The following is a 16,630-nucleotide window of genomic DNA, read 5'->3' on the forward strand; positions in this document are numbered from 1 at the left end:
CATACACTGTGCATCCCACCTCCCATCCCCCACACTGTGCATCCATCCGCCCATCCCCCACACTGTGCATCCCATCACATACACTGTGCATCCCACCTCCCATCCTCCACACTGTGCATCCCATCACATACACTGTGCATCCCACCTCCCATCCCCCACACTGTGCATCCCACCTCCCATCTCCCACACTGTGCATCCCACCTCCCATCCCCCACACTGTGCATCCCATCACATACACTGTGCATCCCACCTCCCATCCCCCACACTGTGCATCCCATCACATACACTGTGCATCCCACCTCCCATCCTCCACACTGTGCATCCCATCACATACACTGTGCATCCCACCTCCCATCCCCCACACTGTGCATCCCATCACATACACTGTGCATCCCACCTCCCATCCCTCACACTGTGCATCCCATCACATACACTGTGCATCCCACCTCCCATCCCCCACACTGTGCATCCCATCACATACACTGTGCATCCATCCGCCCATCCCCCACACTGTGCATCCCATCACATACACTGTGCATCCCACCTTCCATCCCATCACATACACTGTGCATCCCACCTCCCATCTCCCACACTGTGCATCCCATCACATACACTGTGCATCCCACCTCCCATCCCCCACACTGTGCATCCCACCTCCCATCCCCCCACACTTTGCATCCCACCTCCCATCCCCCCACACTGTGCATCCCTCCTCCCATCTCCCACACTGTGCATCCCATCACATACACTGTGCATCCCACCTCCCATCTCCCACACTGTGCATCCCATCCCATCACATACACTGTGCATCCCACCTCCCATCCCCCACACTGTGCATCCCACCTCCCATCCCCCACACTGTGCATCCCATCACATACACTGTGCATCCCACCTCCCATCCTCCACACTGTGCATCCCATCACATACACTGTGCATCCATCCTCCCATCCCTCACACTGTGCATCCCACCTCCCATCCCCCCACACTGTGCATCCCATCACATACACTGTGCATCCCACCTCCCATCCCCCACACTGTGCATCCCATCACATACACTGTGCATCCCATCACATACACTGTGCATCCCATCCCCCACACTGTGCATCCCATCCCCCACACTGTGCATCCATCCTCCCATCCCCCACACTGTGCATCCCATCACATACACTGTGCATCCCACCTCCCACACTGTGCATCCCATCACATACACTGTGCATCCCACCTCCCATCCCCCACACTGTGCATCCCACCTCCCATCCCCCACACTGTGCATCCCATCACATACACTGTGCATCCCACCTCCCATCCCACACACTGTGCATCCCATCACATACACCATGCATCCATCCTCCCATCCCCCACACTGTGCATCCCATCACATACACTGTGCATCCATCCTCCCATCCCCCACACTGTGCATCCCATCACATACACTGTGCATCCATCCTCCCATCCCCCACACTGTGCATCCCATCACATACACTGTGCATCCAACCTCCCATCCCCCACACTGTGCATCCCATCACATACACTGTGCATCCATCCTCCCATTCCCCACATTGTGCATCCCATCACATACACTGTGCATCCCACCTCCCATCCCCCACACTGTGCATCCCATCACATACACTGTGCATCCCCCACACTGTGCATCCCATCACATACACTGTGCATCCCACCTCCCATCCCCCACACTGTGCATCCCATCACATACACTGTGCATCCATCCTCCCATCCCCCACACTGTGCATCCCATCACATACACTGTGCATCCATCCGCCCATCCTCCACACTGTGCATCCCATCACATACACTGTGCATCCCACCTCCCATCCCCCACACTGTGCATCCCATCACATACACTGTGCATCCATCCTCCCATTCCCCACACTGTGCATCCCACCTCCCATCCCCAACACTGTGCATCCCATCACATACACTGTGCATCCCACCTCCCATCCTCCACACTGTGCATCCCATCACATACACTGTGCATCCCACCTCCCATCCTCCACACTGTGCATCCCACCACATACACTGTGCATCCCACCTCCCATCCTCCACACTGTGCATCCCATCACATACACTGTGCATCCCACCTCCCATCCCCCACACTGTGCATCCCATCACATACACTGTGCATCCCACCTCCCATCCCCCACACTGTGCATCCCATCACATACACTGTGCATCCCACCTCCCATCCCCCACACTGTGCATCCCATCACATACACTGTGCATCCATCCTCCCATCCCCCACACTGTGCATCCCATCACATACACTGTGCATCCATCCTCCCATCCCCCACACTGTGCATCCCATCACATACACTGTGCATCCCATCACATACACCGTGCATCCCACCTCCCATCTCCCACACTGTGCATCCCACCTCCCATCCCCCACACTGTGCATCCCATCACATACACTGTGCATCCCACCTCCCATCTCCCACACTGTGCATCCCATCACATACACTGTGCATCCATCCTCCCATCCCCCACACTGTGCATCCCATCACATACACTGTGCATCCATCCGCCCATCCCCCACACTGTGCATCCCACCACATACACTGTGCATCCCACCTCCCATCCCCCACACTGTGCATCCCACCACATACACTGTGCATCCCACCTCCCATCCCCCACACTGTGCATCCCACCACATACACTGTGCATCCCACCTCCCATCTCCCACACTGTGCATCCCATCACATACACTGTGCATCCCACCTCCCATCTCCCACACTGTGCATCCCATCACATACACTGTGCATCCATCCTCCCATCCCCCACACTGTGCATCCCAACACATACACTGTGCATCCATCCTCCCATCCCCCACACTGTGCATCCCATCACATACACTGTGCATCCCACCTCCCATCTCCCACACTGTGCATCCCATCACATACACTGTGCATCCATCCTCCCATCCCCCACACTGTGCATCCCACCTCCCATCCCCCACACTGTGCATCCCATCACATACACTGTGCATCCATCCTCCCATCCCCCACACTGTGCATCCATCCTCCCATCCCCCACACTGTGCATCCCATCACATACACTGTGCATACCCCTTCCCATTCCCCAGCCTCTTCTATCCTCAGCAGAGTCAGCACAGTGCCTGCAGTGTATGTAGAGGCAGATGCCGCCCCCCATCTCCAAGAATATTAGCTGGCTACCGCTGGCTAGTTCCCCTTCAGTTCTCGTTCACGACTCTACCACAGGAACAGGCTGCTGCTGAGGTGACAGACACGCTACCGCTCGCTAGTTCCCCTTCAGTTCTCATTCACGACTCTACCACAGGAACAGGCTGCTGGTGAGGTGACAGACCCTCTACCGCTCGCTAGTTCCCCTTCAGTTCTCGTTCACGACTCTACCACAGGAACAGGCTGCTGGTGAGATGACAGACCCGCTACCGCTCACTAGTTCCCCTTCAGTTCTCGTTCACGACTCTACCACAGGAACAGGCTGCTGGTGAGGCGACAGACCCGCTACCACTCGCTAGTTCCCCTTCAGTTCTCGTTCACGACTCTACCGCAGGAACAGGCTGCTGGTGAGGCGACAGACCCGCTACCGCTGGCTAGTTCCCCTTCAGTTCTCGTTCACGACTCTACCACAGGATCAGGCTGCTGGTGAGGCGACAGACCCGCTACCACTGGCTAGTTCCCCTTCAGTTCTCGTTCACGACTCTACCACAGGAACAGGCTGCTGGTGAGGTGACAGACCCGCTACCGCTCGCTAGTTCCCCTTCAGTTCTCGTTCACGACTCTACCACAGGAACAGGCTGCTGGTGAGGTGTCAGACCCGCTACCACTGGCTAGTTCCCCTTCAGTTCTCGTTCACGACTCTACCCCAGGAACAGGCTGCTGGTGAGGTGACAGACCCGCTACCGCTGGCTAGTTCCCCTTCAGTTCTCGTTCACAACTCCACCACAGGAACAGGCTGCTGGTGAGTTGACAGACCCGCTAACGCTCGCTAGTTCCCCTTCAGTTCTCGTTCACGACTCTACCACAGGAACAGGCTGCTGGTGAGGTGTCAGACCCGCTACCGCTGGCTAGCGCAATATACACGAAGGATGCTTTTTACATCCTTCATTTTTTAGTATAACATATGTAACGGCGCCCTCCAGTGGCTGGTGCCCATAGGCAGCTGCCTAGTGGTAGTGCCGACCCAGCTTATACCCGTCAAATAGCACAAAATTCCGGTTTGACCCAGTTATTTGTGCGATGTGATTACTGGTTACAGGTAACCGGTACGAACACGGCAATACGAACCAGGTAATAAGAAGGGTTCTTACCGGTTCATCGCGGTGTTGCTGTGCAGTGTGAACGGGTTAATCGGGTCGAGCTACCAGTTTCCCGTTCACACTTTGGAGGAGGCAGCGCTCGGAGCAGCGCCACCTCTAAGCGCTGCCTCCTCCCCCACCCCCACATGACGATCTGAACAGTCTGCACATGCACCGGGACTGAACCGTTTCCAAGTCCCAGTGCGACCCTGCATTTGCAGTCTGAAAGCGGTATGCGTATATGAGCAGGTTTATTATGGACAACCTATATGTAACATTGTATTGATATAATGTATTAGTCGATGTCTACATGTTATGTTTGTATTACTGTATATATGTATACATATTGCTATTTTGTGGTAATTTGTGTATTATTTGACAAATAATTATATTTGGGCTATGCTATGACGTCATCTCTCCAGGATCCGCCCATCTGGAAATGAGTGTGATTGATTTGCCTATGTGACACGTTGAAACGTTGCTACAAAGCTACCCATCTCGAGTTTCATTTAGTCCAAGGTGCCGCGGCCCAAATTAGCAACTGGCCCCGGGACGCTCACCTGAGAAGAAGTCCATCCGGGCAGCCAGCATGCACTGCGTGGCCAGCAAGCGGGAGAGCTGGAGCTCGTACTTTGCAGGCGCCCCTTCCAGAAGAGGCGAGTGGAAGATCAGGCCCTTGTGCTTCTTCTTTCCATCGGCCTTCTCGTCACTGTGAAGTAATTACCGAGACTGTAATATCAGCAACAGAGATTATTCACTATGGGCGTTACATAAGATAGAGGGATTTTGTACTTACCAGTAAATCCTTTTCTCCGAGTCCACAGGTGTCACTGGAGTTACACTGGGGAATAGAAGGCGACCATAGGGAGCATGGGCACTTTAAAAAAGATTAGAGTGGCTAACTCCTCCCCTTCTACTTCCCCCCCAGGCCAGTCCTAAAGTTTGTGCCCGGAAGGGAGCAGGAAGATAAAACACACTTCCAAGAGGAGGTTAATACCACATACATCCTTCCATACTAGAAGTAAAGAAGAAACAAAAGACAGTGAGAATAACACTGAACACTCAAACGTTCATAGTCAACAGACAACGTAACAACATAACCTAAGGAACCCTAACAGGGAACTTTAAAGTAATTGGAGAGAACAGCGCTGGGCGGGCGTCCAGTGACACCTGTGGACTCGGAGAAAAGGATTTACTGGTAAGTACAAAATCCCTCTTTCTCCTTCATCCACCAGGTGTCACTGGAGTTACACTGGGGACGTCCCAGAGCCTTCAACCCGGGTGGGTGAGCGCTGAGAACCCCATAACACCCTGCGGCCAAAGACTAAAGCAGAGGCCGCAAAGGTATCAAACCTGTAGAACTTGACGAAAGTCCTATAGCCCGACCAGGTAGCAGCACGGCAAAGCTGTTGGAGAGAAACCCCTCGGGCAGCCGCCCAAGAAGAACCCACTGATCTGGTTGAATGTGCAGTGATGCACTGAGGCGGAGTTTGAGAAGAAGAAACATAAGCCTGACGGATAGTCAAGCGAATCCACCTAGAAATAGTCTGCTTTGAAGCCGGCCATCCACGACGTATCGGGTTGTAGGTAACAAAGAGAGTGTCCGACTTTCTAATGGGGGCTGTACGTCTAACATAGATTCGTAGAGCCCTCACTACATCCAGAGATCTCGCATCAGGTGTATCCTCTGTAAGGGCTGGAACCACAATGGGTTGGTTCAAGTGAAAAGCCGATACCACCTTAGGCAAAAAAGTAAGACTTGTACGGAGCTCCGCTCTGTCAGCATGAAACTGAAGAAAAGGGGATCGACATGACAGAGCCCCCAATTCTGAAACTCGTCTAGCCGAAGCCAGAGCCAGTAAAAGCACGACCTTCCACGTCAGATAGCGAAGGTCCACTTCCTCCAAGGGTTCAAAAACCGAAGTTTGCAAAAACTTAAGGACCAGATCCAGGTCCCAGGGAGCCGTTGGAGGACGAATGGGTGGATGTAAACGCAGCACCCCCTGAAAAAAAGTTTGTACTTCTGGAAGGAAGGCCAATTTATTTTGGAAAAAGATGGAGAGAGCTGAGATCTGAACCTTTAAAGTATTCAGTCTCAGCCCTGAAGTCAAACCCTCCTGTAAGAAAAGAAGTAGCCTCGCCTTTTTGAACAGGCATGTGGAAACCCCACGTCTCTCACACCAAGCCACATATGAACGCCATATGCGGTGGGGATGCAGTTATAATCCCGGCGGTCGGGATCCCGGCGTTCAGAATCCCGACGCCAGAATCCCGACCGCCGAAATGCCGACACTTTCTCCCTCCTGGGGTGTCCACGACACCCCTGGAGGGAGAATAAATTAGTGTGCCGAGCGTAGCGAGGCACCGGGCCCACTGCGTGGCGAGCGCAGCGAGCCCGCAAGGGGGGGCGATCCACGTCCCCCCTTGTCGGCATTTCGGCTGTCGGGATTCCGGCGTCGGGATTCTGAACGCCGGGATCCCGACCGCCGGGATTCAATACTGAATCCATGCGGTGATAGTGTGCTGATGTGACCTCTTTCCTAGCTCTAAGCATAGTTGGTATAACTGCTCGAGGTATACCCGCTCTTCTCAGGATGGACCTTTCAGCAGCAACGCCGTCAAATGAAGACAACGTAAATCTGGGTGAAAGAACGGACCCTGACTGAGCAGGTCTTCCTGAGGTGGCAGGGGCCACGGCTCGTCTATCAGTAGAGATGTCAGATTGGTGTACCACGACCGGCGTGGCCAGTCTGGTGCTACCAACAGAGCCGTGACACCCTCTCTCCTGATTCGCTGAAGTACTCGCGGAATCAAAGGGAACGGTGGAAAGAGATACACATACTGGAAGGGCCAAGGAGCGACCAGCGCGTCCACCCCTTCGGCCTGAGGGTCTCGTGTCCTTGCGAAGAACCTGGGAAGCTGAAAGTTGTGGCGGGACGCCATCAGGTCCACTTGGGGGCAACCCCAGCGGTGGATCAATTTTTGAAAGATTTGAGGGTGCAAGCACCACTCCCCTTGATGAACGTCCCGCCGACTGAGAAAATCTGCCTCCCAGTTTTCTACTCCGGGTATGAACACGGCTGACAGGATCAGTGCGTGGTTCTGAGCCCAGACCAAGATTCTGCTGACCTCCCTCATGGCTGCACAACTGCGGGTGCCTCCCTGCTTGTTGATGTAAGCCACGGTCGTTGAGTTGTCGGATTGCACCCGTACAGCTTTTCCCTGTAGAAGAGTCCTGGCCTGGAGAAGAGCGTAATAAACCGCTCTGAGCTCCAGGACGTTGATTGACAGGAGACTCTCCTGAGTCGTCCAAAGTCCTTGGAACTGACGTTCGAGGGTGACCGCTCCCCAGCCTCGGAGGCTGGCATCTGTGGTGATGAGGGTCCATTCCCAAATCGCAAACCTTCTTCCTTGATTCAGGTTGGCGGTGTTGAGCCACCAAAGTAAGGACAGACGAGCTTGAGGGGACAGAGTTACCATCTGGTGCAGGTGTAAGTGAGAACCCGACCACTGCTTGAGGAGCGACAGCTGAAACGGGCGGGAGCGAAAACGCCCGAACTGTATTGCTTCGAAAGTGGACACCATCTTTCCCAAGAGTCTGGTGCACAGATGAACCGACACTCGTCTGCGACTCAGGACCAGCCTGACCAGGACCTGCAGGGATTGGATCTTGTCCGCCGGCAGAAACACCCGCATCTGGCTGGTATCCAGGATCATTCCCAGAAATAAGAGACGCTGAGTGGGTTGAAGGTGTGACTTGGTCAAATTGAGAATCCACCCGTGAGAGGCGAGAATCTTCTGTGTGAGCCGAATGTGTTCCAGCAGGGTCTCCTGGGAGCGACTCTTCAACAGAAGGTCATCCAAGTAGGGGATGATAGTAACTCCCAGTGTGCGAAGAACCTCCATCATGACCGCCATCACCTTGGTGAATACCCGAGGTGCCGACGAAAGCCCAAACGGTAGTGCCGGGAACTGCAAATGGCGATCCTGCACCGCAAACCGAAGATATGCCTGGTGCGGAGGCCAAATGGGAATGTGCAGGTAAGCGTCCTTGATATCGATTGATACCAAGAACTCTCCCTCTTCCAAACCCTGGATCACAGACTGCAGGGATTCCATCTTGAACTTGACCACATACAAGTACGGGTTCAAATTCTTTAAGTTTAAAATGGGACGTACCGAGCCGTCCGGCTTCGGTACCAGAAACAGACTGGAGTAGTAGCCCCGGGTACGCTGATCTACAGGAACCGGGACCACTACTCCCATGTCCTGCAGTTTTGCAATGGCTGTCAGTAACTGATGCCCTTTTTCTGGAGGCAGAGGTAGACCTGTCTTGAAGAACCTGTTTGGAGGAGACAGACTGAAACAGATCTTGTAACCGAAGGTTATCAGATCTCTTACCCAACTGTCCTGACAGGACTGGAGCCATACCGGACTGAAGTTCCGTAGACGAGCTCCCACCCTGGGATCCCCCAGATGTGTTGGAGGAGCGTCATGCTGTGGGCTTAGCTGCCTTGGGATCCACTGCGGGCGTGGCTGCACCCCTGCCACGACCTCTGTAGCCTCTTTGAGAAGGGGCACCCCCTCTGGAGCGTCCTCTGAAACCTCTAGAGGGGCGAAAGGACCGAAAGGAAGACGTCTGCGCGGGCTTCCTGGATGGGGGTGGAGCTGCCGAAGGAAGGAAGTGTGACTTCCCACCCGTGGCCTGAGAAATCCACCTATCTAACTCTGGCCCAAACAAGAGTTCTCCATTAAAAGCCATGGATTCCACCGCCCGTTTAGACTCTGCGTCGGCTTGCCACTGGCGAAGCCAGAGACCTCTACGGCCTGAAATGGACAGTGCAGAAATCCTGGCTGCCACCGCACACACGTCAGATGACGCTTCAATAAGAAAAGTGGAAGCCTCCTGAATCTGATCCGACAACTGCATAATAGTTGCTGGATCTGAGCCGTCACGTACCTCAGATGATATCTGTGACGCCCATACCCCAATGGCCTTATTCACCCAACATCCAATCTGCGCTGGACGTTGTAGAATTCCAGCAGCAGAAAAAATGTTTTTTAAGGTCATTTCCAACCTACGGTCAGAGATGTCCTTAAGGGTGGTAGCTCCTGGTACCAGGAGAACACTCTTTTTAGACAATCTTGATACAGAAGAATCCACCGTGGGTGGAATCTCCACCTTCTTACAGCCTTCTGGGTGTAAGGGATAATTTTGCAAAAACCTCTTTGGGGTCTGAAACCGTTTGTCTGGAGATTTCCAGGCATCGGTCACATACTCATTCAATTCCTCCGCTAAGGGGAAGTTAGGGGACAGCTTTTGCTTTTTCCCAAAAAGTGAAGGACGTGAGGGTATTTCAACCCCATCCGTCACATTGCAGGCAATCTTAACCATTTGGATTAGATCCTCAATTCCCTGAGAGGCCTGAACAGGATCCTGAGTGTCAGCAACCCCCATATCTTGTTCATCTTGCACATCCTGTGTGCCATCCCCCACAGGCATAGCATCCCCCCCCTCCAGATCAGGCATATCATCAGATCCTATGGAGTGGTGAAATGGGGAGGCCCACCTCCTTTCTAGGATAGGAGGTTGTGATGTGGAAGGACGAGACTCAGCCTGCGGGCCCAGGGCCTTGCTGAGGCTTTGAACAGCAGAAGCTAAATCACTCTGCTGGTTTCTGGCTGTCTCTCTATCTCTCTGAGATTGTGTAAGTTCAGAGGACAAGCGAGTCATGACCTCTGTAAGCTGTGCAGCCCAGAATGGGGGGTCCACAGGGACTTGTGACTCAGAGGGTTTTACAGTACATTTATCACAGTAAATCACCTCAGGAGAGGAAGGAGTAAATTTGGAATTACATGTCTTACAGGCAATTCTCTTTACACTTCCCCCAGCCATTGTTAAAAGACACAAAGATACTACACACTACCACACACGCAAGGGAGAGTAGGTATAGATACAGTCCAGCAAGAAGGACTGGATAGGAGAGACAGTGAAGTTAGAGGAGCTGCCACAGGTCTAAACAGCGCTATGGACTATAGTCAGGGAGCGCTATACAATGCCTCACTTTGAATACAGCCCAACTGTCTCTCTAAGCTCTTAATCCCCCACTGTAACTACAGTACCGGGAGAGCTTGTAGCAGGACGGTCACCGGAGAAGAGAAGGCACTTGAAGCCTTTGGTGGGACTGCAGCGGTGCAGAGAGCCTCCAGCGTGTAGCAGCGGTGCCTTGTATTAAAAATAAAAATGGCCGCCGCGCGTGTGTAAGCGCTGGGTTTGCCGGGGCAGCTGGGAGTTTTGTGCGTTGTACCGCCCCCCGCCCGGCAGCTCCATCTCTTCCGGTGCCAGGAATTAACCCTCTGCTAGCCGCCATTTTGTCTAACCTGACGCCGCTGCTAACAGCGCGTCCGGGCTTACTTACCCGCATCTGCCGTCGGCGGTCAGGCTGGGGGAGGACCGCAACGTGCTTTGGAGGGCAGCGTCCGTTGCCTCCCGAGACAGTGGTCTCATCAGCCAGGGAGCCGGACACAAACCCCCGGGCAGCGGGCGGCTCCCTCCGGCAGGTCCCACGAAGCAGGCAGATAGTATAACGCTATCTGCCTGTACTGCAATGTAAATAAAAATAAAAATCTTTTCTAAGTGCTCCTGAGAGCAAAAGTGTGTCCGCTCCCTTTCGGGCACGAACTAAGACTGGCCTGGGGGGGGGAAGTAGAAGGGGAGGAGTTAGCCACTCTAATCTTTTTTAAAGTGCCCATGCTCCCTATGGTCGCCTTCTATTCCCCAGTGTAACTCCAGTGGATGAAGGTGGATGAAGGAGAAAATAATTTAATGGTGCAACAGTTTCGGGGAACAATTCTCCCCTTCTTCAGGCGGACAGCATAACCTACTGCATTTTAATGTACAGTTTTTCATGCATTTTTCTTGTTTTGCACATTTTTTTGTATATATGTATTTTACACTTGATGTAACATTTTGTTTTGTTTTGTACATTATGATGTTTCTATATATTATGTGTTGGAGGCAGTGAATAGGCGGGGAAGACTCTAGCTGATCTAATTAATTGGATTCAGCAGTGTCTAAACCCCGGCCCTGACACGTTAGGGGGCGGTAGGAAGTTGCCACCCCCTTCGTAAACGTCACTTTGGTTTTGATATTTATAGAAGGCACTGTTCACTATTATATTGAGCCTGAAGAAAATACACCCCTTGTATTGAAACGTTGCTGAGCACAATAAAAGTTATATATATATATATATATATATATATATAAAATTTGAGGAATTGACGATTCCTTTGTGTGAGCTGCTTAACACCTACATCCCCCACCTCCGGCACCTACATCCCCCACCTCCGGCACCTACATCCCCCACCTCCGGCACCTACCATTCACCAGCTTTTCTCTGCTCCCCCAATAGCCTGTTACTGCCCTGCTCCCCCACTAGTCAGTTACTGGCCTGCCCCTCACCATTCTATTACTGTCCTGCCCACCACACACACTAGTCTATTAACCCCCCTAATAGCCTAGTCGAGTCCTGCCCCCCCCCCCCCCTCTATTAATGACCCGCCCTCTATGCCTCCCCATTTTCCCATACTACCCTATAATTGTCCTGGTACCTCTTTCATTAGTCTATTATGCCCCCCACTAGCCTATTTCTGTCCTGCTGCTCCCCCCCCCAACCTTTTACAGTCCTATGATTGGCCTGCCTTCTATGCCTCCACATCACTGCGCTATTACTGTACTGATCTCTCCCTAACAACCGGACGCCTCTATTTCTCACTATCCAATCACTAACTGAACATGCCCCATAGCCTCACACTGCTGCCCCGCCACACTCTATGGCCACAGCAGTGACATCTGACCTGAATGGAGGGTGGTAATTAGCAGAGGGTTGTTCCGACTCATGAAATAGCCAGGAGATGCCACTTGTAGAAGATCAGCACCCAGTCACCTGCTATCACTACAAATACCCAGCCAGTGTACCTGAAGAGGGACTTCCTTGCTCCGAAGATCTGGATGGTAGCAGCCGTCATCTTTGCGAGTTCTCTCAAGCTTCCTGCATTATAAATAAGACGGGCACCAATCTGTGGATGGAAGGACAGTGATCAGTGGACAAGTACACCTGGATGGGCCACGCAGATGGCACAGATCAGCAGTGGAAGGCTCTCAGCAGCTGTCTCAGAGGATCGACAGATTTACCGATACATCATGTCTGAGGGGCCACAAGGTGGCGCTCCAGCAATGTAAGCACAGAGCAAATCAGCAGATCACAGATTCTCTCCATTTACAACATACAGTAGATCGGGGGTGTGAAACGGTGGTATTGTCGACCACACTTAGGTCGACAGGCAAAAAGGTCGACATGTGTCTAGGTCGACAAGGGACTAGGTCGACAGGTTTTTTTACGGTTTTTTGAGCCGACATGTGCCGACAAGCGGTATTTCATGCCCTGCCATCCACTAGGGCGTGGTGGGAGAATAAAATAGTAGGCACCGCACCCGAAACATTGTGAGCGAAGCGAGCTTTGCGAGGGGCTGCGGCTGACTTCCAACTGCGTCCATGTCGACTGTCGACATTCGGGTCAAAAAAACAGTGGAAAAACCCATGTCCACCTCGCAACCTAACTCTTGTCGACCTAGACCCATGTCGACCCAACAGTGTCGACCTAATGACTGTTGACCTAAGTGGGGTCGGTAATACGATCCACACCCATCGGGGGGCGGGGGAACATACCAGTTCTCCAATGAGTGCAGTCAGGCAGGGGGCCACTTGGCTCATCTTTGAGTGCAGATCTTCCTGCACCCTCTTCCGCGTCCTGTACAATGATAGGATTTGCCCGGAGATGCTCTTCGTTTTGTTGAGGTCATTGGGCCTTAGGTCCATGCCTGGACAAGAAGGGGAACAGCCAGTAAGAGGCCAATGCCGTATAAGCAGAGACAGCTCTCATCACTGAAGATGTACATACCACAAGACGCTCGGGAGGCGTCCAGGATTTCCTGGGCCTTGGCACGATCCAAGACAATCTCCTCCATGTCTCCCAGCTTCTCCTCAGACAGCCCCTTGCGGTTCCCGAAGAACCTCACCATACAGCAGTACGTGTAGTTGTCGGACACAATATTTGTAAGCTCTGGGAAGTGTTGCCCGTAACACGTTCTGTAGGAGGGAGAGAAGAGGACGGCATTTTCAGATCTCATATGGGGGAGCACGAGAGCTACAGGTGGGTTGCTCAGGGGAAACAAATGAACCGGCACTTATTATACAAATGGACGGATTAAGAGTAACTTCAACCTTAACTTAAAATCTCCAGTAAAGACCTCACTTTATTCATTGAGATCTAGTGGGCAAATATCTAGAATATATGGTGAACTTAATAATCGTATTAATCTGCAGCTGTTTGACCCACTTAAAAGCAAATGGGAATTAAATCTGGGGGATATTTCTATAGGACAATGGTCTCAAATATTGAGCTCTACGAAATATACTACTCCTTGTGCCCGGTATCAGCAGATACATTTTTATGTTACACACAGGGTTTATCGTACCCCTATATTTCTATATAAGGAAAAATTAAAACCGCACTCCTCCTGTGCTAAATGTGGACTGGAAGGAGCTGATTTTTGGCACATGCTATGGATATGCCCACCAATATATGCATTTTGGTCGAAGGTATGGAGAGATATAGGATCTACAGAATTAACCCTACCTAAAATGACAGCCAGGTTATGCATATTTGGGTTGGATCTGGAAGAGTCACACTCTTCAGCAGTCTATCATCTATGTTCTCTGTCTGACAACCCTGGCTAATGTTCTCATACTGTAGCCAGGAAATGGATGGCCCCTGAATCTCCAAATATCTATCATTGGACGGCGTTGGTCAACGAGGTATCAGGACACGAGAGGGTTATGTACAAGAGCAGAGGCTCATATCAGAGTTATGTAAAAAAGAAATGGGACAGATGGAATAAGGTCGATGACTGGATTAGACATTCCTACCACTGAGTTATAAAACTCTGTAAATAAAATCCCATTAAATTAGAATAAATTAGAATAAGTGGGATGACTTCTGAATAAATGGGGGAAATAAGAAGAAAACATATAGACAGAGGTAGGAATAGAACATACAATTATAGAGGGGGCACTCCGTTTCCGTTTTCATTAAATCTGATCTTTTTATTTTTGCGGTTGCAGAGCGGGTAGTGAAGCGGGGTTGTGCTTCATTACTTGCTCTGCATCTTGTTTAATTTGGGACGGTGTGCCCCTTTGTGGCGGGTAGCAACTTTTTCCTTTTCATATAATGCGCTCATACCTCCATAGAATCTGTTGTTCTAAAATATTTCTTGAAGTTGATAGACTAATAACGTGGGAGCCATTTGATAGAAAATGGTGAATAAAATAAAGAAAAGAATACAAATGTTCTAGACAAATTTGCATTAAAGAAAACAAATGTAGACGTATGATGATAAGCCTTAGGGGAGATTTCATTTATTAATTTAATTAGAATTGTATTAAATTGTTTTTTTGTTTTTTTTCCATTATGTATCTATGTATGTATTAGGAGTGTGATTTATATTTTTGATCTGATTAGATCCTATTGCATATTGATAGAGTATAGATATGATTCTCACCTTTTATATACATATAAGGTTTAAGTTTTATATATGTTATTCAGAACTATCACTTTAAGATGTATTTTCCTTATAATGCTTCTAGCAGAACAGATTTTAATTTCAGCATAAGATGGAACAGTTTGAGGCGATTGTAAGAGTTGTAACTTGTTACCAAGGTCAGAAGATATTGCACCTGCGACATGAAGATAGCGTTTTGGAATGTTGTGAGAATCAGAAGGAGGAGGCAAGGTTACTGCTTGCTTATCGACATTGATACAATTATTTATATTATAAATAAACTTTTGTTTTGACATCTTATTAAAAAGTGTGAATTTATTGTTTTAGCTCAAAACTTTAAAAGAAACATTTTATAAGCAATGACGTGGATTGCATTCCACATTTTTGGTATAACTATGAGCACCCTAAGATTAAACGTCAGATCACTGTCTGACTAGCATACTCCATTGGTGTGTGTGTGTGTGTCATTTCAACTGATCTCCGGCCGTCACTTAGAAGATGAATCCTCTGGCTGACATCGAAGGTTGATAAGTATAGCTGAACCCTATCAGTTTGGGGGCTCGTCCGGGATATTCCATCATCTCTCCACCTGACAACAAACTCCTCTGATCTCTCAGGAACCGCTGAACAAAAACCGGTAAGTGAGAATAAATGTGTAGATTTCTACCTGCTCACTTGGTTCAGCGCTTCTTGTGTGTATCTGTGGAATGTCAGTGTGGAGGATCAGAGAATATCTCAAAGAACCCAATGTCAGTCAGAAGAAATTCTCTTTAAAGGTAATTACTGTAAAGTGTTATATGGATAAAGTAGATTATGATGCTTGTAAATAATTTGAATTATTATATAATCAAAGGGGTGTATGTAGACAGTGTATCTGTGTTGTTGTTTTAAGAATATAGGAGATCTGTGGTACCAAGTTTAGTAGCAAGTACAAGTACTAAAGTATCATTTGGTAATGTAGAAAATTATAATGAAGTATACTGCATAATAGGCTATCATTTAAAAAGGGAATTGTTGGAACAATACATTAAAGATGATTACTCTAATATCATAATCTATTTGCCCAGGAATCATATAGTCCCAGGTTTAAAACCCATTTGTCAGTTTAATATTAAGAAGCTGCCACATACTCAAGCAGCAGATGAAAAAAAAAAAGCTTATTTTTGTCTTGAGAACACTAAAAGAAAATTCAAATGACTGAACTGTTTGAAATCATGACTATCTGTACGTTATTGTTTATGGTTCTTATCTTCCTGGGTTACGTGGGATACATTTTAGCAAAAGGATTTATGGGCATTAAGAAACTTCTTGGTGAAACTGAAAATATACAGTTGTATGAAGTCTGATCAATGATATATGCTCCACACTACCACTGCTATGTTCACTGTATGTATTGTTGATATTTCTATCACTATTCTTTTGAAGTATGCTACACTTTTTATAAAAAAAGTTAAGTCTGTGTTACTGGGAATCTAATATTAAAAAACACAAGGGACTAGAATATCTATACTAGTTGGGATGGCTGATCATATTGCCACAAATGATGTTTATGTAGGAGGTGTATCAGCTACAAATCCTGATGTTAGATGTAATTTGACTATAACTGTGGGAACACATTGTAGAAATGCAGGTGACCTATTAGCAGTAATAGGAAGAACCTGGCTTGAGGTACTGACATATCCCACTTCACAGAAAAATGGGACAAATATCAGA

The 16,630-nt window shown here is 49.6% G+C and overlaps 1 protein-coding gene across 4 annotated transcripts in view; it reads right to left on the reverse strand.

Moving 5' to 3' along the window:
- Nucleotides 1-16,630, reverse strand: part of LOC146060553 (uncharacterized) — a 335,594-nt gene that overhangs the window by 260,314 nt on the left and 58,650 nt on the right. For 3 of the 4 annotated variants that reach the window (XM_083174016.1, XM_083173934.1, XM_083174102.1), the window contains exons 6-9: nucleotides 13,258-13,445; nucleotides 13,026-13,177; nucleotides 12,276-12,376; nucleotides 4,858-5,006 (exon numbers count right to left, since the gene is read on the reverse strand). In XM_083174016.1, the coding sequence (XP_083030142.1) occupies nucleotides 4,858-5,006; nucleotides 12,276-12,376; nucleotides 13,026-13,177; nucleotides 13,258-13,445 (590 nt within the window). The remainder of the gene's footprint in view (nucleotides 1-4,857; nucleotides 5,007-12,275; nucleotides 12,377-13,025; nucleotides 13,178-13,257; nucleotides 13,446-16,630) is intronic. The other variant, XM_083174187.1, reaches the window with a different exon arrangement.

Source organism: Crinia signifera, chromosome 1 (assembly GCF_055691185.1).
Source record: "Crinia signifera chromosome 1, ASM5569118v1, whole genome shotgun sequence".
NCBI classification, from domain to species: Eukaryota; Metazoa; Chordata; class Amphibia; order Anura; family Myobatrachidae; genus Crinia; species Crinia signifera.